General features: G+C 43.4%; 1 protein-coding gene across 1 annotated transcript; it reads left to right on the plus strand.

The window, feature by feature from the left end:
• Positions 1-734: 734 nt before the first annotated feature.
• On the plus strand, positions 735-13,735 carry hnrnpub (heterogeneous nuclear ribonucleoprotein Ub). The gene is made up of 14 exons (XM_012820980.3): positions 735-1,422; positions 2,632-2,746; positions 4,591-4,664; positions 5,686-5,825; positions 6,086-6,185; positions 6,589-6,701; positions 7,428-7,691; positions 7,883-8,002; positions 8,383-8,511; positions 8,990-9,158; positions 9,316-9,597; positions 9,865-10,187; positions 10,622-10,780; positions 11,115-13,735. The coding sequence occupies exons 1-14, from the start codon at positions 933-935 to the stop codon at positions 11,163-11,165; spliced, it is 2,529 nt and encodes an 842-aa protein (XP_012676434.2). The 5' UTR covers positions 735-932; the 3' UTR covers positions 11,166-13,735.
• The last annotated feature ends 349 nt before the right edge of the window (positions 13,736-14,084 follow it).

The following is a 14,084-nucleotide window of genomic DNA, read 5'->3' on the forward strand; positions in this document are numbered from 1 at the left end:
TTCAATGGTCTGACTTACTTTCATACGAAATGAAACTCTTCATGGATTCCACTGATATTAGTCTGAAAGCAAGTGAATAGTCCAGATTGTATGTTCAGATAAGAGAGGCGTATGTGATATACGGTGAGAAAGTTTGTACGCTAATATTTGTTTGATATAAGAGACTGACTATGATTCACAAAGTGCTCCCAGTGGTGAGGTTAACACTGGCATATTTCAATGCAATTGCAGCGTTTACATTTCCTTATATTTACGCGGGCTGATTGTATCACGCGGTACAGGCTGTGCACCTCGACTTTTCTGTCTCTAGGAATGATACACTGTCTACTGGGTGAGACCTGCAGTGATTTCAAGAAATCAGGTTTAGTCTGTGTGTAACCATGGACTGTATAGTCATTGGTGTAAACTTGCTGGGTGATGATGGTTAGGGTGCCGCAGGCGTAATTAATTTGCTTGAACATATTGGGAAACGTAGGCTACCTTGCAAATATCACTTCATCCTCACGGCATAAATGAGAAGTAATGTCAGAGCTCTATTAATAAATGTCCTAGTACTATTTTAGAGAATTGCATTTGCCACATTGAACATTTAAATATATCACGCAGTCGATGCCACTAATGGCTGATAATTAGAGAAACATTAATTACAGCGAGTATTTTGCGCCTCTACAGGACTAACTACGGTAATGGGCGCTAAACATAGCCCCTCCCCATAGCCACAAACAGGGTTGGTATATGACCACGACGCCGTGCGTTGTCTGTGCCGGTTGAAGAGAGACGTGCGCAGTTGGAGCCGTTTGGCGCAGCAGAAAAATAAGGCGGCCTTCTTTCATGTAATCAGAGTTGTTCGTGCACAGACCAGTTTCTTGTAGTTTAAAGAATCAGTGTTGGATTTTATTTGGGAGAGATATTGTTAGATTCAAAACGGAACCATGAGTTCGCTAAATGTAAAGAAACTGAAAGTAAACGAGCTGAAAGACGAACTAAAAAAGCGTCAGCTTTCAGACAAGGGGCTGAAGGCCGAGCTAATGGACCGGCTACAGGCCGCATTGGATGAAGAGGCCCTGGCTCAAGACGCCTCCGTAGAGCAGGATACCGAAGAAAACGGGGCGGATGGTGGAAACGGTGAGGAGAGTTTGCTAGAAGAAGTGAAGGAGGATGAGGACGATGTGATCTCTAAGGGCAAAGAAGCCGAAGAGGAGCAAGGAGATGAGGATGGTGTAGAGGCGGACGAAACAACAGCGGCTGAATCTGAGGACCTCGGTGACCAAGAAGATTTTGACATGGGTGGTGCAGAGGAGGGCGATGGCGACGACGACGACGACCTCGGTGAAGAGGACGATGCGATACTGAAGGAGGACGACGAGGATGTGGATAAAATCGACGAGGAAGATGGTGAGCCGGAATCTCAGTCGGCAGAGGGTGAGTTTCCATTTAAAATGTTTGCTGTAACGCTTGGATCACGTGTTTCTGTTGCGTCTGGTTTGTATGGAGTTGGTCGATTCATGGCACTTGAGGCTAATGTTAGTCCGCCCAATTTAGGTTAACGAGTGGTAAATTGACTTTGTTTATGCTGAGCGGCGTGTCTCCACTGGTAGAAGGTTGAACTCTGATATTTGTGACTACAGTAGGTATTCGATAGCAGTAGCGGTTGCTGATTAGCTTTAGCTATTGTTGTCGAGGTCTGCTAGCTAACGAGGTCACAGGCTAACTGACTAGTCCAGGTTCGGCTTGCTAGCTAGCAACTCAACGTTGTCTTTCGTTTTTGAATGGTGTAGTTAGCTAGCTAGCTATGGGCAATCTAAGCGTAGCTAGTAAACATAATTGATTAATTCAGATGTTATATTTAGCTAACTGGACCGACTTTGTGGATTATTCTAGCGAGTGTTCGTGTGCCCCAAGAGATTAGTCACTAGCTAACGTACGTTTTTGATAAGGGTGGTCGACGCTCAGAAGATTGGCTAGGCTAGATAATGTTAGCCAATGGAAGAGGATAACGTTACTAGTACATGAATGCTAACGTTAGCTAACTAGACCGATGTTGTGCCAACGCTACCCCAATTTAAGTGTGCCCTTTGTTTTGTTGGTCTTCTGAATTTGGATGGTCTGCTTTAAACGTTGCGAGGTGCAAGCAAGCAATCTCAGTTTCATCGCGTGTGTAATGGTGCATGTTCGAGTTTTGCTCCTAATACAAGTTAACGTTAGTTTATTTCGCAGCATCTGTAAAATTAAAGTAACTTTCATATAACGTTAGTTTCCTAGGTATCTGCCCGGTGGCTAATTTAACCAGGATATGTGTGAAGACTGTGACGTTAGTCATTCCTTGAACCCAGTTCCCGAAGGACATTTCTTAAATGAACAGTTTCCTAAAATTATCAGAACCGGCCTTGAGTTAGCTTTCGAGCTAACTTTCATGTATTTGGTTGAACAAAGTAACCTACTTTACGTTAGTTATGCTGCCTAACTGAAGGCAATGTTATATGTGTTGAAAAATAATATCTGATCAGAAGTGGTCGACTCGTTTTAACTTCAGGTTGAGTCTGAGCACTGGCTTTGTAGTCGTGTGGGCCACCCTAACGTTAGGGTCCAACACGGTGGAGCACCTCATTACTCTTTGTTTTATTTCCAAAGGGGATGCGGACAAAGACACCAATGCTGATCAGAAGAATAAGAAGGGTGTTAAGAGACGCCGAGAGGAACATGGAAGGGGCTACTTTGAATTTATTGAAGAAAGCAAATACAGCCGGTAAGGATGGGAACGATGGCCTTCGGTATCCTTGAAGCGCCAAAATATATTAACGCGTTGGCACTAAGCGTCATCGCTTTAAAAAAAAAAAAAAAAAGACATTTTGAAAAACCTTGTCTTTACTTCCATATATTCTACCTCAACAAGAGTTAAATGGAAACATGTTTGAGGCTCATCCCTGGCTTGAAATAACCCTTACCCTGATGTACCATCCAGAGTATGACTTGACAGACAAAAAAAAGCTTGCACATGTTAGATTTGTACGCAGTTGAATGCGTCAGTAATTGTTATTGTTCCTCATGCATTATTTTTGGCAGACCTTTATGGTATGTGCATATGGTGACGCAGAACATACCCCTTCCACTCGCTCAGAGAATGACAATAGGGCGGCAGCTGGAGTTGGGAACGCAAGGGCTGGGAGGGTCTGGGAGTGTACACTGTATTACCGAGTCATGTCGTAGGGCGCATGTTTTGGGGAATTAGTCCGTGCGAGTGTGTTGATGGGGTGGGAATGGAGTAAGTGGATAGCGCATCCAGTGTTCTCTCAACGGTTTTTTTTAATGATGTACATGTATGGTTTGTATGGTTTAACAAAGTACTTCCTTCCTTCCCGACAGATTCCTTGTTTTGCATTTTCAAGTCATGTACATATAATTTACAATGTTTTAACCTAATTTCCTCTGTCATTCACTGAACTACTATTCCTAGACTCCCTTGATCTGATAACCATATGCCAGTTCACTGTATAGCAAGGCATAATCTCTGGATATTGTAGCCCTGCTCAATCTGAAGTATTGCCTGTGCTTCGCTAGCTTTGATTACATTCTGTTTAAGCTGCATTGTGTATAGAGGATACTCTCCCATTACATGTTGTATGGCCAATAAAAGGTAAGTAAGCCAATGAATCCTTCTCTGAACTGCCCCTCATCATGAATCCAATACATGCATACTTCCAGATTAATATGCTGGTAGATTTCAGGGTGTGAAATTGACACAGGCTACAGGTATCATCATGTGCTCGAAGTAGAACGAGTCAGTAAAAACTTGTTTGTTTTCAGGCCCGTCTAATTACGTGCCTTGTGTGTTTTGCCAAAAAAACATGCGTAGCAGGCCCTCTCTGTACATGTTTATGTGCTGATTTAATAAACAGAACATGCTGCAGTAGAGGCCTGTCGGCTGCACACTCATAACACGTCACCCGATTTTTTAAAAAGCTAAACACAACCCCTTTAACGTGGTTGACCTGTGACACTGCAGTCTCATACAGGCTGTGCATTTGTCGTATCTGACTCGGTAGAGCACTCTGCCACTTGCTCCGTGGGTAAGTTGGCCACCCATGAGCCCATGTCCGTTTCTAGCTTCGGATGCTTCCATTTGGGCACTGACCTTTCCCGGAAAGAACGCCTTGCGGGTAGTTAAATATATCCTCAAGACCTTTAGGGAACCAGCCGGACCAGCTGGTGTCAAAGGCCAACGCCCCCGAAGGATTTGAGAGATGCCATCTGTTTGTTTTTTGTATAATTTTTTTCTCTCCCTTATAGTGCATATTACTATGCCCTTTTTAGTTTTTTTGAAGGTTTACACAGTCTGGATCTGGTAAGCAATGGCATCATTACTGTGAGCCGTCTGCATTTCACACACTTCCATGTTCTGATGGAGATGATTCAAGCAAACATGCCCAATTTTTAAATCTTGGCCTGCCTCCCTACTCTTTATCCTCCAGCCCTGTGTGCAGCCTCCTCCCTCTGGGCGGGGTCAATCTGCCACTGCCCTCTTGCCCCTCCCAGTGACCCCCCCCCCCCCCCCTTCTCATTCTGATTGGCCATTCCTATCTCCTTTTGCAGGGCCAAGTCCCCCCTGCCCCCACTGGAAGAAGAGGATGAAGAGTTTGATGACACACTCGTCTGTCTGGACACACGTAAGTGGTGTGAGTGAGCATGTCGTAGGTATCGAGGGAGAAAAAAAACAAAGTGAGGCAGAAACGGTGACTAGACACCACGGTTTGTTAAAAGAGCATAGAGTTCTTTGGGTGGAAGGTTCACTTCCAAGGCAGCTCAAGCACTGAAAGAATGTACCCTTTATTGCGTAATTATTCTTTCTGGATATAAGGGGGATTCTTGCAAAACTTACATTCTTTAGCTGTGAAAGGCTTTTCTGTGGCAAAGGCATGCTTGTGTGTGTGTCTAACATTGGACAGCTGTCTAGAATTTAAACTTGCTTTCAGTTACCACCTCTCCTGATGGTGGCTGTTTCATTGTCTGTGTTACAAATGGTGATATGTCTGCCATCTAACTACATCTAATTGCATTGTCAAAAATACCTCATCCTGAAGCACATGGGAGGAAAAAAGGAAACATTGCTCTAGCACACCCATATTCTATTCTAAATGATAAACTGTGGCTTAAATCATGTCCTCTGCCCCACTCAAGCAAATTGGTCAAAATGTGTTAATGAATTGGCCAGCTAGCTAGGATTAGCCCTTTTGACATGCCACAGCCTTGTGATAATGCGCTGGAGGTTTATCACCTCAGGAACTGGGTGATGTGAGGGTGTAGGTGAGGCCCAAGGAAGCACCTGTTCATAGCAGAAGCTAAAGCTTAACAGGTGTTGTGCACCTATTTGGCAAAAGTTCTAGAAGTCCTAGTAGGAAGAAATGAGCGCAGTTAGAAGAATTTAATACTCAATGCCGTTTGTTTGATCTGTGGTGCAACGGTCACCATTTTGAAGTACATTTAATGTAGGTATTTTTGAGTGTTATGATGATGTCGACATTCTTTGGCTAATTTACAACAAATCCTATTTGCTATATATAGTACCAAGAAAAAGTCATCTTAGCCATTATATGGAATGTAGTTGTGTTCGTATTGGTTCAGAGTGTAATGTTTACCACGCTCTTGGTTTGTGTGCGCTGAATCTCATTTCTTTTGTGCTTTATCCAGACAACTGTGACCTGCACTTCAAGGTGTCCCGGGATCGTTACAGCGCCTCCTCCCTCACCATGGAGAGCTTTGCTTACCTGTGGGCAGGTGGAAGGGCCTCCTACGGCGTGGCCAAGGGCAAGGGTGGATTTGAAATGAAGGTGACCTGAGTTGGTCAATCTATTGTCTTTGTTGTCATTTGATGCATTTTTTTAACGTTCCCTGACTAAAATACACATAACTTTCAATGTTTTGACCCATTTTAATTGACTGTTAGGTTAATGTTATCCTTGAGATTTAGATAATTGGAGATGTTGAGATGTTAGGTTCCTTTAAGTTTCTTGTTTCCTCCATGAAATTCTGTACTTTTGCAGAAACATCCTTATTTTTTACTATGTTGTATGTGGTTTGTCTCTGTAAGGTCATTGAGAAGATCCCAGTGAAACACATCTCCAGCAAAAACCTTGATATCCATGAGGTGCAGGTGGGCTGGTCTCTGGCCAATGGCAGCCTTCTGTTGGGTGAGTGAAATTTGAAGAGTGGCGAAACACCCCCTAGTGGCCATTGATGAATAACACTAATCCAAAAAGCAGCTGACTTCTACGGATGGTGGCCAGATATATCAGTTGCTCTGTAAGAGTTTATAGTTGATCGCCCCAATTTGTGTGATCAAGGTCGTCAGGCATTTAAGCAACATTGAAATCTTTTAATGTGTAAGATTAAGATTGATTAGGAACTGTTCCAAATGCTACAGGGAAGGGGGAAAACTACACAATGTTTAAAGCAACTCTGTTAACATCAGATCAGCTTGCAACACTTCAATGATTATTGTGCAAGCTGCTCTCTTGTTTTTCTGTACTGATATCAGCCATGGTAGTATTTTAAGGGGGGGAAATAACTGACAATCCCTATTGGTTCTCCCAGGCGAGGAAGAACACTCTTTCGCCTACTCCGGCAAGGCCAAGAAGACCACTAACTGCGAGACTGAGGACTATGGTGAAACCTTCGATGAGAATGATGTTGTTGGCTGCTTCATCGTAAGGATCTGTGTTTGTCCCTTTGTCTTATCGAGGCAGTGTAGAAGATGATGAGTTGAATTTCTCTGAACGTTTCTATGCCACAGATCCTAATCATTAGTAAATGTGTGATTAACATCTGACTGAATCAAAGGGTGATGCCATAGACATAAAAAAAAGCTGTGCCCTGATCTCCTGCAAAGGAACATTTTAAGTAATTTTTTTTTTATTGTATTACACTTGCCTATCAATTTGTTTGTTGTGAATAGTAAATTAACTATTGCATTGTGATGTTAGAAATTAGTGGTCCTATGGAAGTACAGAGTGTAGCAACATGGTGTCTGAAGTGGCTAGTAGTACCGTTACACTACATTTGTGCTAAAAAATGCTGAGACATGCTAGCTTGGCAATGAGAGGTATGGAACTAATGACTGGGCAACCATCCATTTAGAACTAGTAACGACAGTTTTGATGGAAATTGTCAGCAAATGAACACAATTTAAGTGCAGCAACCATGGTATAAGTGCACTTTGAGGTCGAGGAGGAAATAATGCGCTTTGTGTCATAGCCACATTACCACCTTAAACGTTCATTACCTCCTGCTCCCTGAATGCTGTGTCAGCCATAATCCCATGGATATTCAGCTATGATAAGCATATCGACTAGGTTGTTGACTAATCCTTTATGCATATTGTTAACTATTGTTTTGTTCCTCCTTTCTTTCTTTGTTTGTTTGTTTTATTTTAGAACTTTGATGGTGATGAAGTGGAGCTCTCCTTCTCCAAGAACGGCCAAGACCTGGGTGTGGCCTTCAAGGTCAGCAAGGAGGCTCTGGCCGGCCAGACCCTTTTCCCACACGTGATGTGCCACAACTGTGCCGTGGAATTCAACTTTGGCCAGCTGGAGGCGCCCTACTTCCCCGAGCCCGAGGGGTTCTCCTTCCTGCAGCAGGTGGCCCTCGACGACCGGGTCCGTGCACCCAAGGGACCAGCAAGCAAGAGCGACTGCGAGGTATCCATAGTAACCCATAAACGCATCATTGAGCTCATATATATATATATATATATATATATATATAAACCACCTTGAGTTGCTAGTCATCTCGGTGTTTCAGACCTCATTGCACGTGGCACTGTGCTTTTTGGGTCCTGAATCTGGGTTGAAATGCTAAATCTTAAGTGGTTTCTTCTCTTGTCGTGAAGGTGATCATGATGGTGGGCCTCCCTGGATCAGGCAAGACCGTGTGGGTGAAGAAGCACATGGAGGAAAACCCTGGCAAATACAACCTGCTGGGCACCAACACCATCCTGGAGAAGATGATGGTAAAGTATCATTCATAATGGATTTCATTGCATTTCGATATAAGGGAAGGGTGTATTGGCAAGAGTCTAGCGATATGGTGTGCATCAAGATACAGGAGTTAGGATTCAAAATATGCAATACTCTAAGCAATTCTGCCACAAATCTTTGCTTGTAAACTATTCATTGAAAGTCAATACAGTGTTTTTGAGAATCAATACAGTTTCACAAAACATAATATCGTGATTCTTAACTGTATCGATATTTTATTACGCCCATAGAAGTGTGTGCATCCAGTGAGGGGATCCTTTTTTTAAATGATAGCAATATTCGATTTTTATGTCACTTGCAGAAAAGTGTGCAAAGTATCATGCAAATCAATCCTTTGTTTTCACTGGTTTAGATTGGCAGTCTGAAACGCCAGAATAAAGACGTTACAAAGCTCACAGCCATCTCCCAGCGTGCCCCTCTCTTCCTGGGCAAATTCATTGAAATCGCTGCCCGCAAGAAGAGGAACTATATCTTGGACCAGGTGAGGAGGCCCAAGGGTTGCTCTAGCTCTAGCTCTACCTTCAGCTCGAATTTTGAGCAAAGCCGCCTTTTTTTTCTTTTTATACAAATTCCACAGAATCCAATCAACCATATGTACTTATTTAATGTGTCCATCTGAAATGTGTCATTGAAAACAATACTGACAATTTTTTTTAGTTAGTTTTTTGTCATACACAATTCAGTTATGCATCACTTATCTGTTTTGCTGAGTGATCCACCCAATAGAAGTACAATCAGCTGTGGATATTGTCAGTAGAGAATATTGTACTCCTACAGTACAAAAAAAAAACCATAATGAGTCTTGGCTAGAGCAGCAGGTGGAGGCAGGCAGGCAGGCTCCATTTTAGGCAAGACTGAGCATTTGTGTCATAATGGCTCATTTAGTTCTGTTAAACCGAGCCAGTGCTGGCAGCGGGTTTTGGTTTCAGCGTTTGTGTAACGGTCTCTCTTTCCTCCAGACAAATGTGTCTGCCCCTGCCCAGAGGAGGAAGATGTGCCTGTTCGCAGGCTACCAGCGCAAGGCGGTAGTAGTGTGCCCCACAGACGAGACCTATAAAGAGAGGACCCAGAAGAAGGCAGAGACGGACGGCAAAGACGTGCCCGAACACGCCGTGCTCAAGATGAAGGGTAGGCCCCAGACGCTGAGACACTGAATTTTTGAAATTTTACTGTTAACTTCTCTGCCCTGGGATTGGTGGCCAAGACTTGTTTTTCATCGGTCTGTTCTATTCCCCGCCCACCGACGCCCTACTTCCTCTCCTCTCCTCTCCCTTTCCCATCTTAGGACTGTATGCCCTGCCGGAGGTGGGCGATTGCTTCACTGAGGTGACTTACGTGGAGCTGGAGAAGGAGGAGGCCACCAAGGTGCTTGAGCTGTACAAGGAGGAGAGCAAGACCACACTGCCCCCAGAGAAGAAGGCTAACCCTGGAGCCACCTCTCCCAAGAAGGGGGGCCAGCCACGCAACCGGACAGGGAAGAACCGCGGAGGTGGCGGACCCGGAGGCCAACGAGGAGGCGGAGGCGGTGGCAGAGGCAGTTTCCAAAACCGAGGCAACTTCCGAGGAAGTGAGTGTGTGTGTATATAGTGTTGGACTAGATATAGGCCTGGGACCATGAAATGGCCAACGTTTTAATCATGCTTGAACCTATTCATTAAGATAAAGATAAACCTGGTGCTGTTTTTGCATTTTGACCCGTTGCACTATATGCTGCCTAACTAATCATTTACTTTAGATCCACCATATTTTCCACAATGTCCCCCATTGAACCATACTGATGCCTTCAATCTGCATGATGGTCAAATACTAACTGCTCGCCTGTTTGCCTGTGCAGTGCCAGGACCTCGTGGTGGTGGCGGCGGCTACTCTCGCCCACCTAGAGGCTTCTTGCCACCCCCAGTCTTCCGCGGGGGCTTCAACAACCGTGGCAACTTCAACCGGAGTGGTGGTGGTGGTGGTGGCGGCGGCGGTGGCATGTCCAGTCGTGGTGGCGGAGGACCCATTAGGAACAAAATGGGAGGCAGCAGGGGCAGACCCATGCATCACGGCGGCCCAATGAACCGAGGAGGAGGAGGAGGAGGTGGTGGAGGAGGAGGTGGTGGTGGCAGCATGAGCCGGGGTGGAGGCGGACCCAACAGAGGAGGAAACTACAACCAGGTAAGGCCAAAGGGTGTGGAAGGAGTGAAAGAAATTCTGAATTTCTGAAAAAAGATTTGATCGATTGGAGGCAGGTATTCAAGCAGTGTTGCACAGAATGCTTAAATGGATAGATCAAGTTATGTGGACACAAATCGTCACGTGCATAAAGGTTCTCAGACACTTTGAGCCCTTTATGCACACTTCCCATAAGTCTACATTTCTGCAGACGTTGCCTGAGGGAAATACGCATAGTTCATAGGGTTGTGACGTGAAACACAGGGTCACCCGGTGAAGCCCGGAAGCTTTAAAAAAAGAAGGGGGGGGGGGGGAATGACTTCTATATACCATTTTGAGCTGTTGCAGCCTCTTGCACTCAGTCGCTTACCAGGTGATGTCAATTAAGTCTGAGGGTGCAGGGCTTATCTCTAATTTCCTTCTGCTTGTGCCTAAAGTTCCGGGGAAGGGGAGGCAACCAGCATCAGCATCAGCACCAGCACCAGCATCAGCATCAGCCTCAACATCAGCATCAGCATCAGCCTCGTGGCAACAAGAATGGCGGCAACTTTGGCATGAACAAAGCCCAGGCCTTCAACCAGAGCTGGCAGCAAGGGGTAAGTTTGTTTGTGTGTGTGTGTGTGTATGGTGATGTAGGTTTAGGTCTTGTAGAATGTTCCATATACCAATATAATTTCTCAATTCACATTTAAAATGAGCAGGCTTAGTTATTATTGTCTTGGCACAGCTATACATTGGGAAATGGAGCCCTGGGCATCAGAAGCACCTATAACATTACATTTACATTACATGCTGAGCCAGCTGTTGGTGAAAATGTGTGTGTGTGTGTGTGTGTGTGTGTGTGTGTGTGTGTGTGTGTGTGTGTGTGTGTGTGTGTGTCTTCCCCTGCTGGTGATTTTTAATCTCCTCCTGCCCGCTTTTGTGTTCTAGTTTTGGAATCAAAAGCCATGGAGCCAGCAGTACCAGCCTGGATATTACTGAGGGCTTTCTCTGTTGGACTGGTTGCTTCAGTAGAAGTCTACCCACTCACCCATGGAGATTCCCTCCTTGCTCTTCATCTCTCCATTTATTCCTTTCTCTTTATATCCCCCTTTTCCTTTCATTTTATAAGTCGGCTTTTAAATTCAGTAGAACCCATAAACAAAGGAGGGACACTCATTCCACAACTGTCAGGAGGAGAGTCCGGGCTTCTCTCTCTCCCTCCATCTCTTCTCCCCTTTATCCCTCTCTCCCTCCAGAGCAGAATGGTTTCACCTTTCCGTTTTATTTTTGTACATTTTATTGGGATGTTTTTGCTTTTTTTTTTTTGTTGTTATTTTGTTTTAAAAGAAAACCCCACCCCTTTTATCCAACGAGTCATCCGGTCCCACAATGTTCACTATGGGTGTTTTGTGGGGGGGAGGGGGGGGGGGTGTAATGCTTTGCAAGAATTTCAGGGTTGTGCATTTTATGCTGTACTGTCATTTTTATGAAATGTAAATTATTTTTCCCTTTTCATAGTTATCAGTATTGTTCGCGTAAACCCCTTATTTTTGAAACACTTAAAATCCCCCTGAAGTTAAGCCCCCTTTTTTTAAGTGCATGTTGCTGTTGTGAGTAAATTTAATTGGTAGTGAATCAGCAGCTGAGTTTGCCCATGTAACCGATGAAGGTGTGCCCTGCAGAACTAGATTGCTCCTTTTGTGTGCGAGTGTTTTTGAGATATTTGTTGGAAAAAAAAAAAAAAAAAAAATTATAATAATGTCAAGCCTGTTCTAGTTAAACTTCATAGGTTTACAATAAACGGGTTACTTGCTTTTTTACAAACTTGAATGGCTGGTGACTGATTTGATTATCTCTCTTTAACCAATAAACTTCAAAGGTGCTAGTGAGCCTTTGAAGGAAAGCTATACCGGTCCCACTCTTACCCTTAATGGGACCTGCCAACAATTTTGTCTTCCCGTTCTAAAACTACCAAGAGGGAGGACACAACCAAATCAACCAGCTTTGATCAAAGAGTGCGGAGAAGAAACGGGAAAAATTAGTTTATATGAATAGTGCTTGATACAGGTGGCACATTACTTTAACACAGATCATGTGAGACCTCCTACTGACGGTGTTTGAAATTAAACTCTTTTCTATGTCATTTCTCAGGAGTTGTAAATTGTACATCTCGATTTCATTTAGAGCTCGGGTTTGATATTTAAAGAAAAATTAATTAGCATTGTTTTCACATTCATAATCTGATTTGTTTCTTTAGCACACACTTGAAGGCATTGCTCCGAGGTCAGCTGTAGATAAGCTGGTAGTGTGGGCTGGCGGTGATAAAATTAAGAGGTTTATCTCTAAAAGCAGCCAAAGTCACTTTGGGGAGCTTTGATTTCAGATAGCTATGGCCAGTACGACCTGTGCCAAGTTGGGGCTTTAAAGTCGGCAGCACTCTGGGGGTAGATCCTGGGAAGTGAGCGCAAACGTCGTCTATTCCATGCAAGATTAGCCAAACACTCCTAAGGTTTTTGAGTGAACGAGTCCTGTTTGTTCTGACTAGTATTGATATGTATGATGGTATGACCTTTTTAAATAGAATGGAAAGTATTTGCATTTTTGACATGGTCTGATGAAGCTTCATTAGAATCAGCGTCATTTGATATTTGCACAAATGACTGATGAAATTAATAGATATTTGTTATTTAATTCCAAAATGTTAGGAACGTTTGTAATTCAGGATGCATAACCACCCTCATGTGGGTGCTGTCTGGCCCGTAAGGAAGCCAGTTTGTTTTGATGGTATGGCTATTTGACTGCACTACATTATAAAATAAGCAAGTTGGTATCAGACGCTGTACTTGTTTCCATTTATAGATAGATTTTAGGGTGGCATTGGACCTCCCTAGCCATGGCAGCTATTTTTATACAGTAATTAGATGCCAGTCTTTAGAGAAACCTTGACATTGGTTTGTCAAATCCTCCTTTCAAATGACAAAATCCTTTCAGTAACTTCACATACCTGTAGTTATTTCTTTCCCGTCTTGCTTACTAATTGCAATGGTATCCATCCTGGTTATTTTGTCATTGCAATGGCTCAGTTGTCACACAGCATTATATTGCCTGCATTACATTATATTTACATCACCTATACTCTTTTTTTTATACTGTAATGCTCTTGTTCAAAGCGGCTTACAAAAGTAGCTGTTTACTACATTGCCATACTGGTGTGCTTGCGATACACTCTGGATACTAGGCTCAGATTTGACTCGGTGGACAACTGAATGTCTTTGAAGTGGACGTTGCAATATGTAGTGTTGCTCTTTAGAGTCATCTCTGCTGTTCACATTTACAACAAGTTTTGTGTTATGTATGCTTGCAATTCAGTCGGTTATTTGAGTTACCTTTGTAAGCTCCAACATTCAGCTCATCCAGAGTTGTTTTCCATGGACAGTGGCTATTATTCAGAGAATACTATTGTATATGTTGATGTGTGATTGATGCATATTTCTGTTACCACGTTAAACTATATCCCACTGGAAACCAGGACAATGTTTCGCACAGGACACAATAAACAGACGATCTAATCACTTGTCAAGTGTTGGAATTTTTTTCAACAGTCCTTTATCATGAACCATGAAGGTGACCTGTCTATTGAGTACTGAGAGACCACTATGGTCGATATTATTTAGGAATTCCAGACAGCATGAAAAGAGGTAACTTTAAGTCCGTGTGTTTCATATGTAAAAAATCCCTACCACTCTGCCGTTGCTTTTTAGTAAGCTATGTAGTTTGGCATTATGCTATTGCTGGGGCTATCAATAAGAAGTGTTATATTAATAATCAGTAAATTGGTAAACGGGCTGAATACGAATGTTATACATCCCAGTATTTGTTTAATTAGGGATGTATCTCGTTTAACCCACAAATGGTTGA

Source organism: Clupea harengus, chromosome 15 (assembly GCF_900700415.2).
Source record: "Clupea harengus chromosome 15, Ch_v2.0.2, whole genome shotgun sequence".
Classification (NCBI taxonomy): Eukaryota; Metazoa; Chordata; class Actinopteri; order Clupeiformes; family Clupeidae; genus Clupea; species Clupea harengus.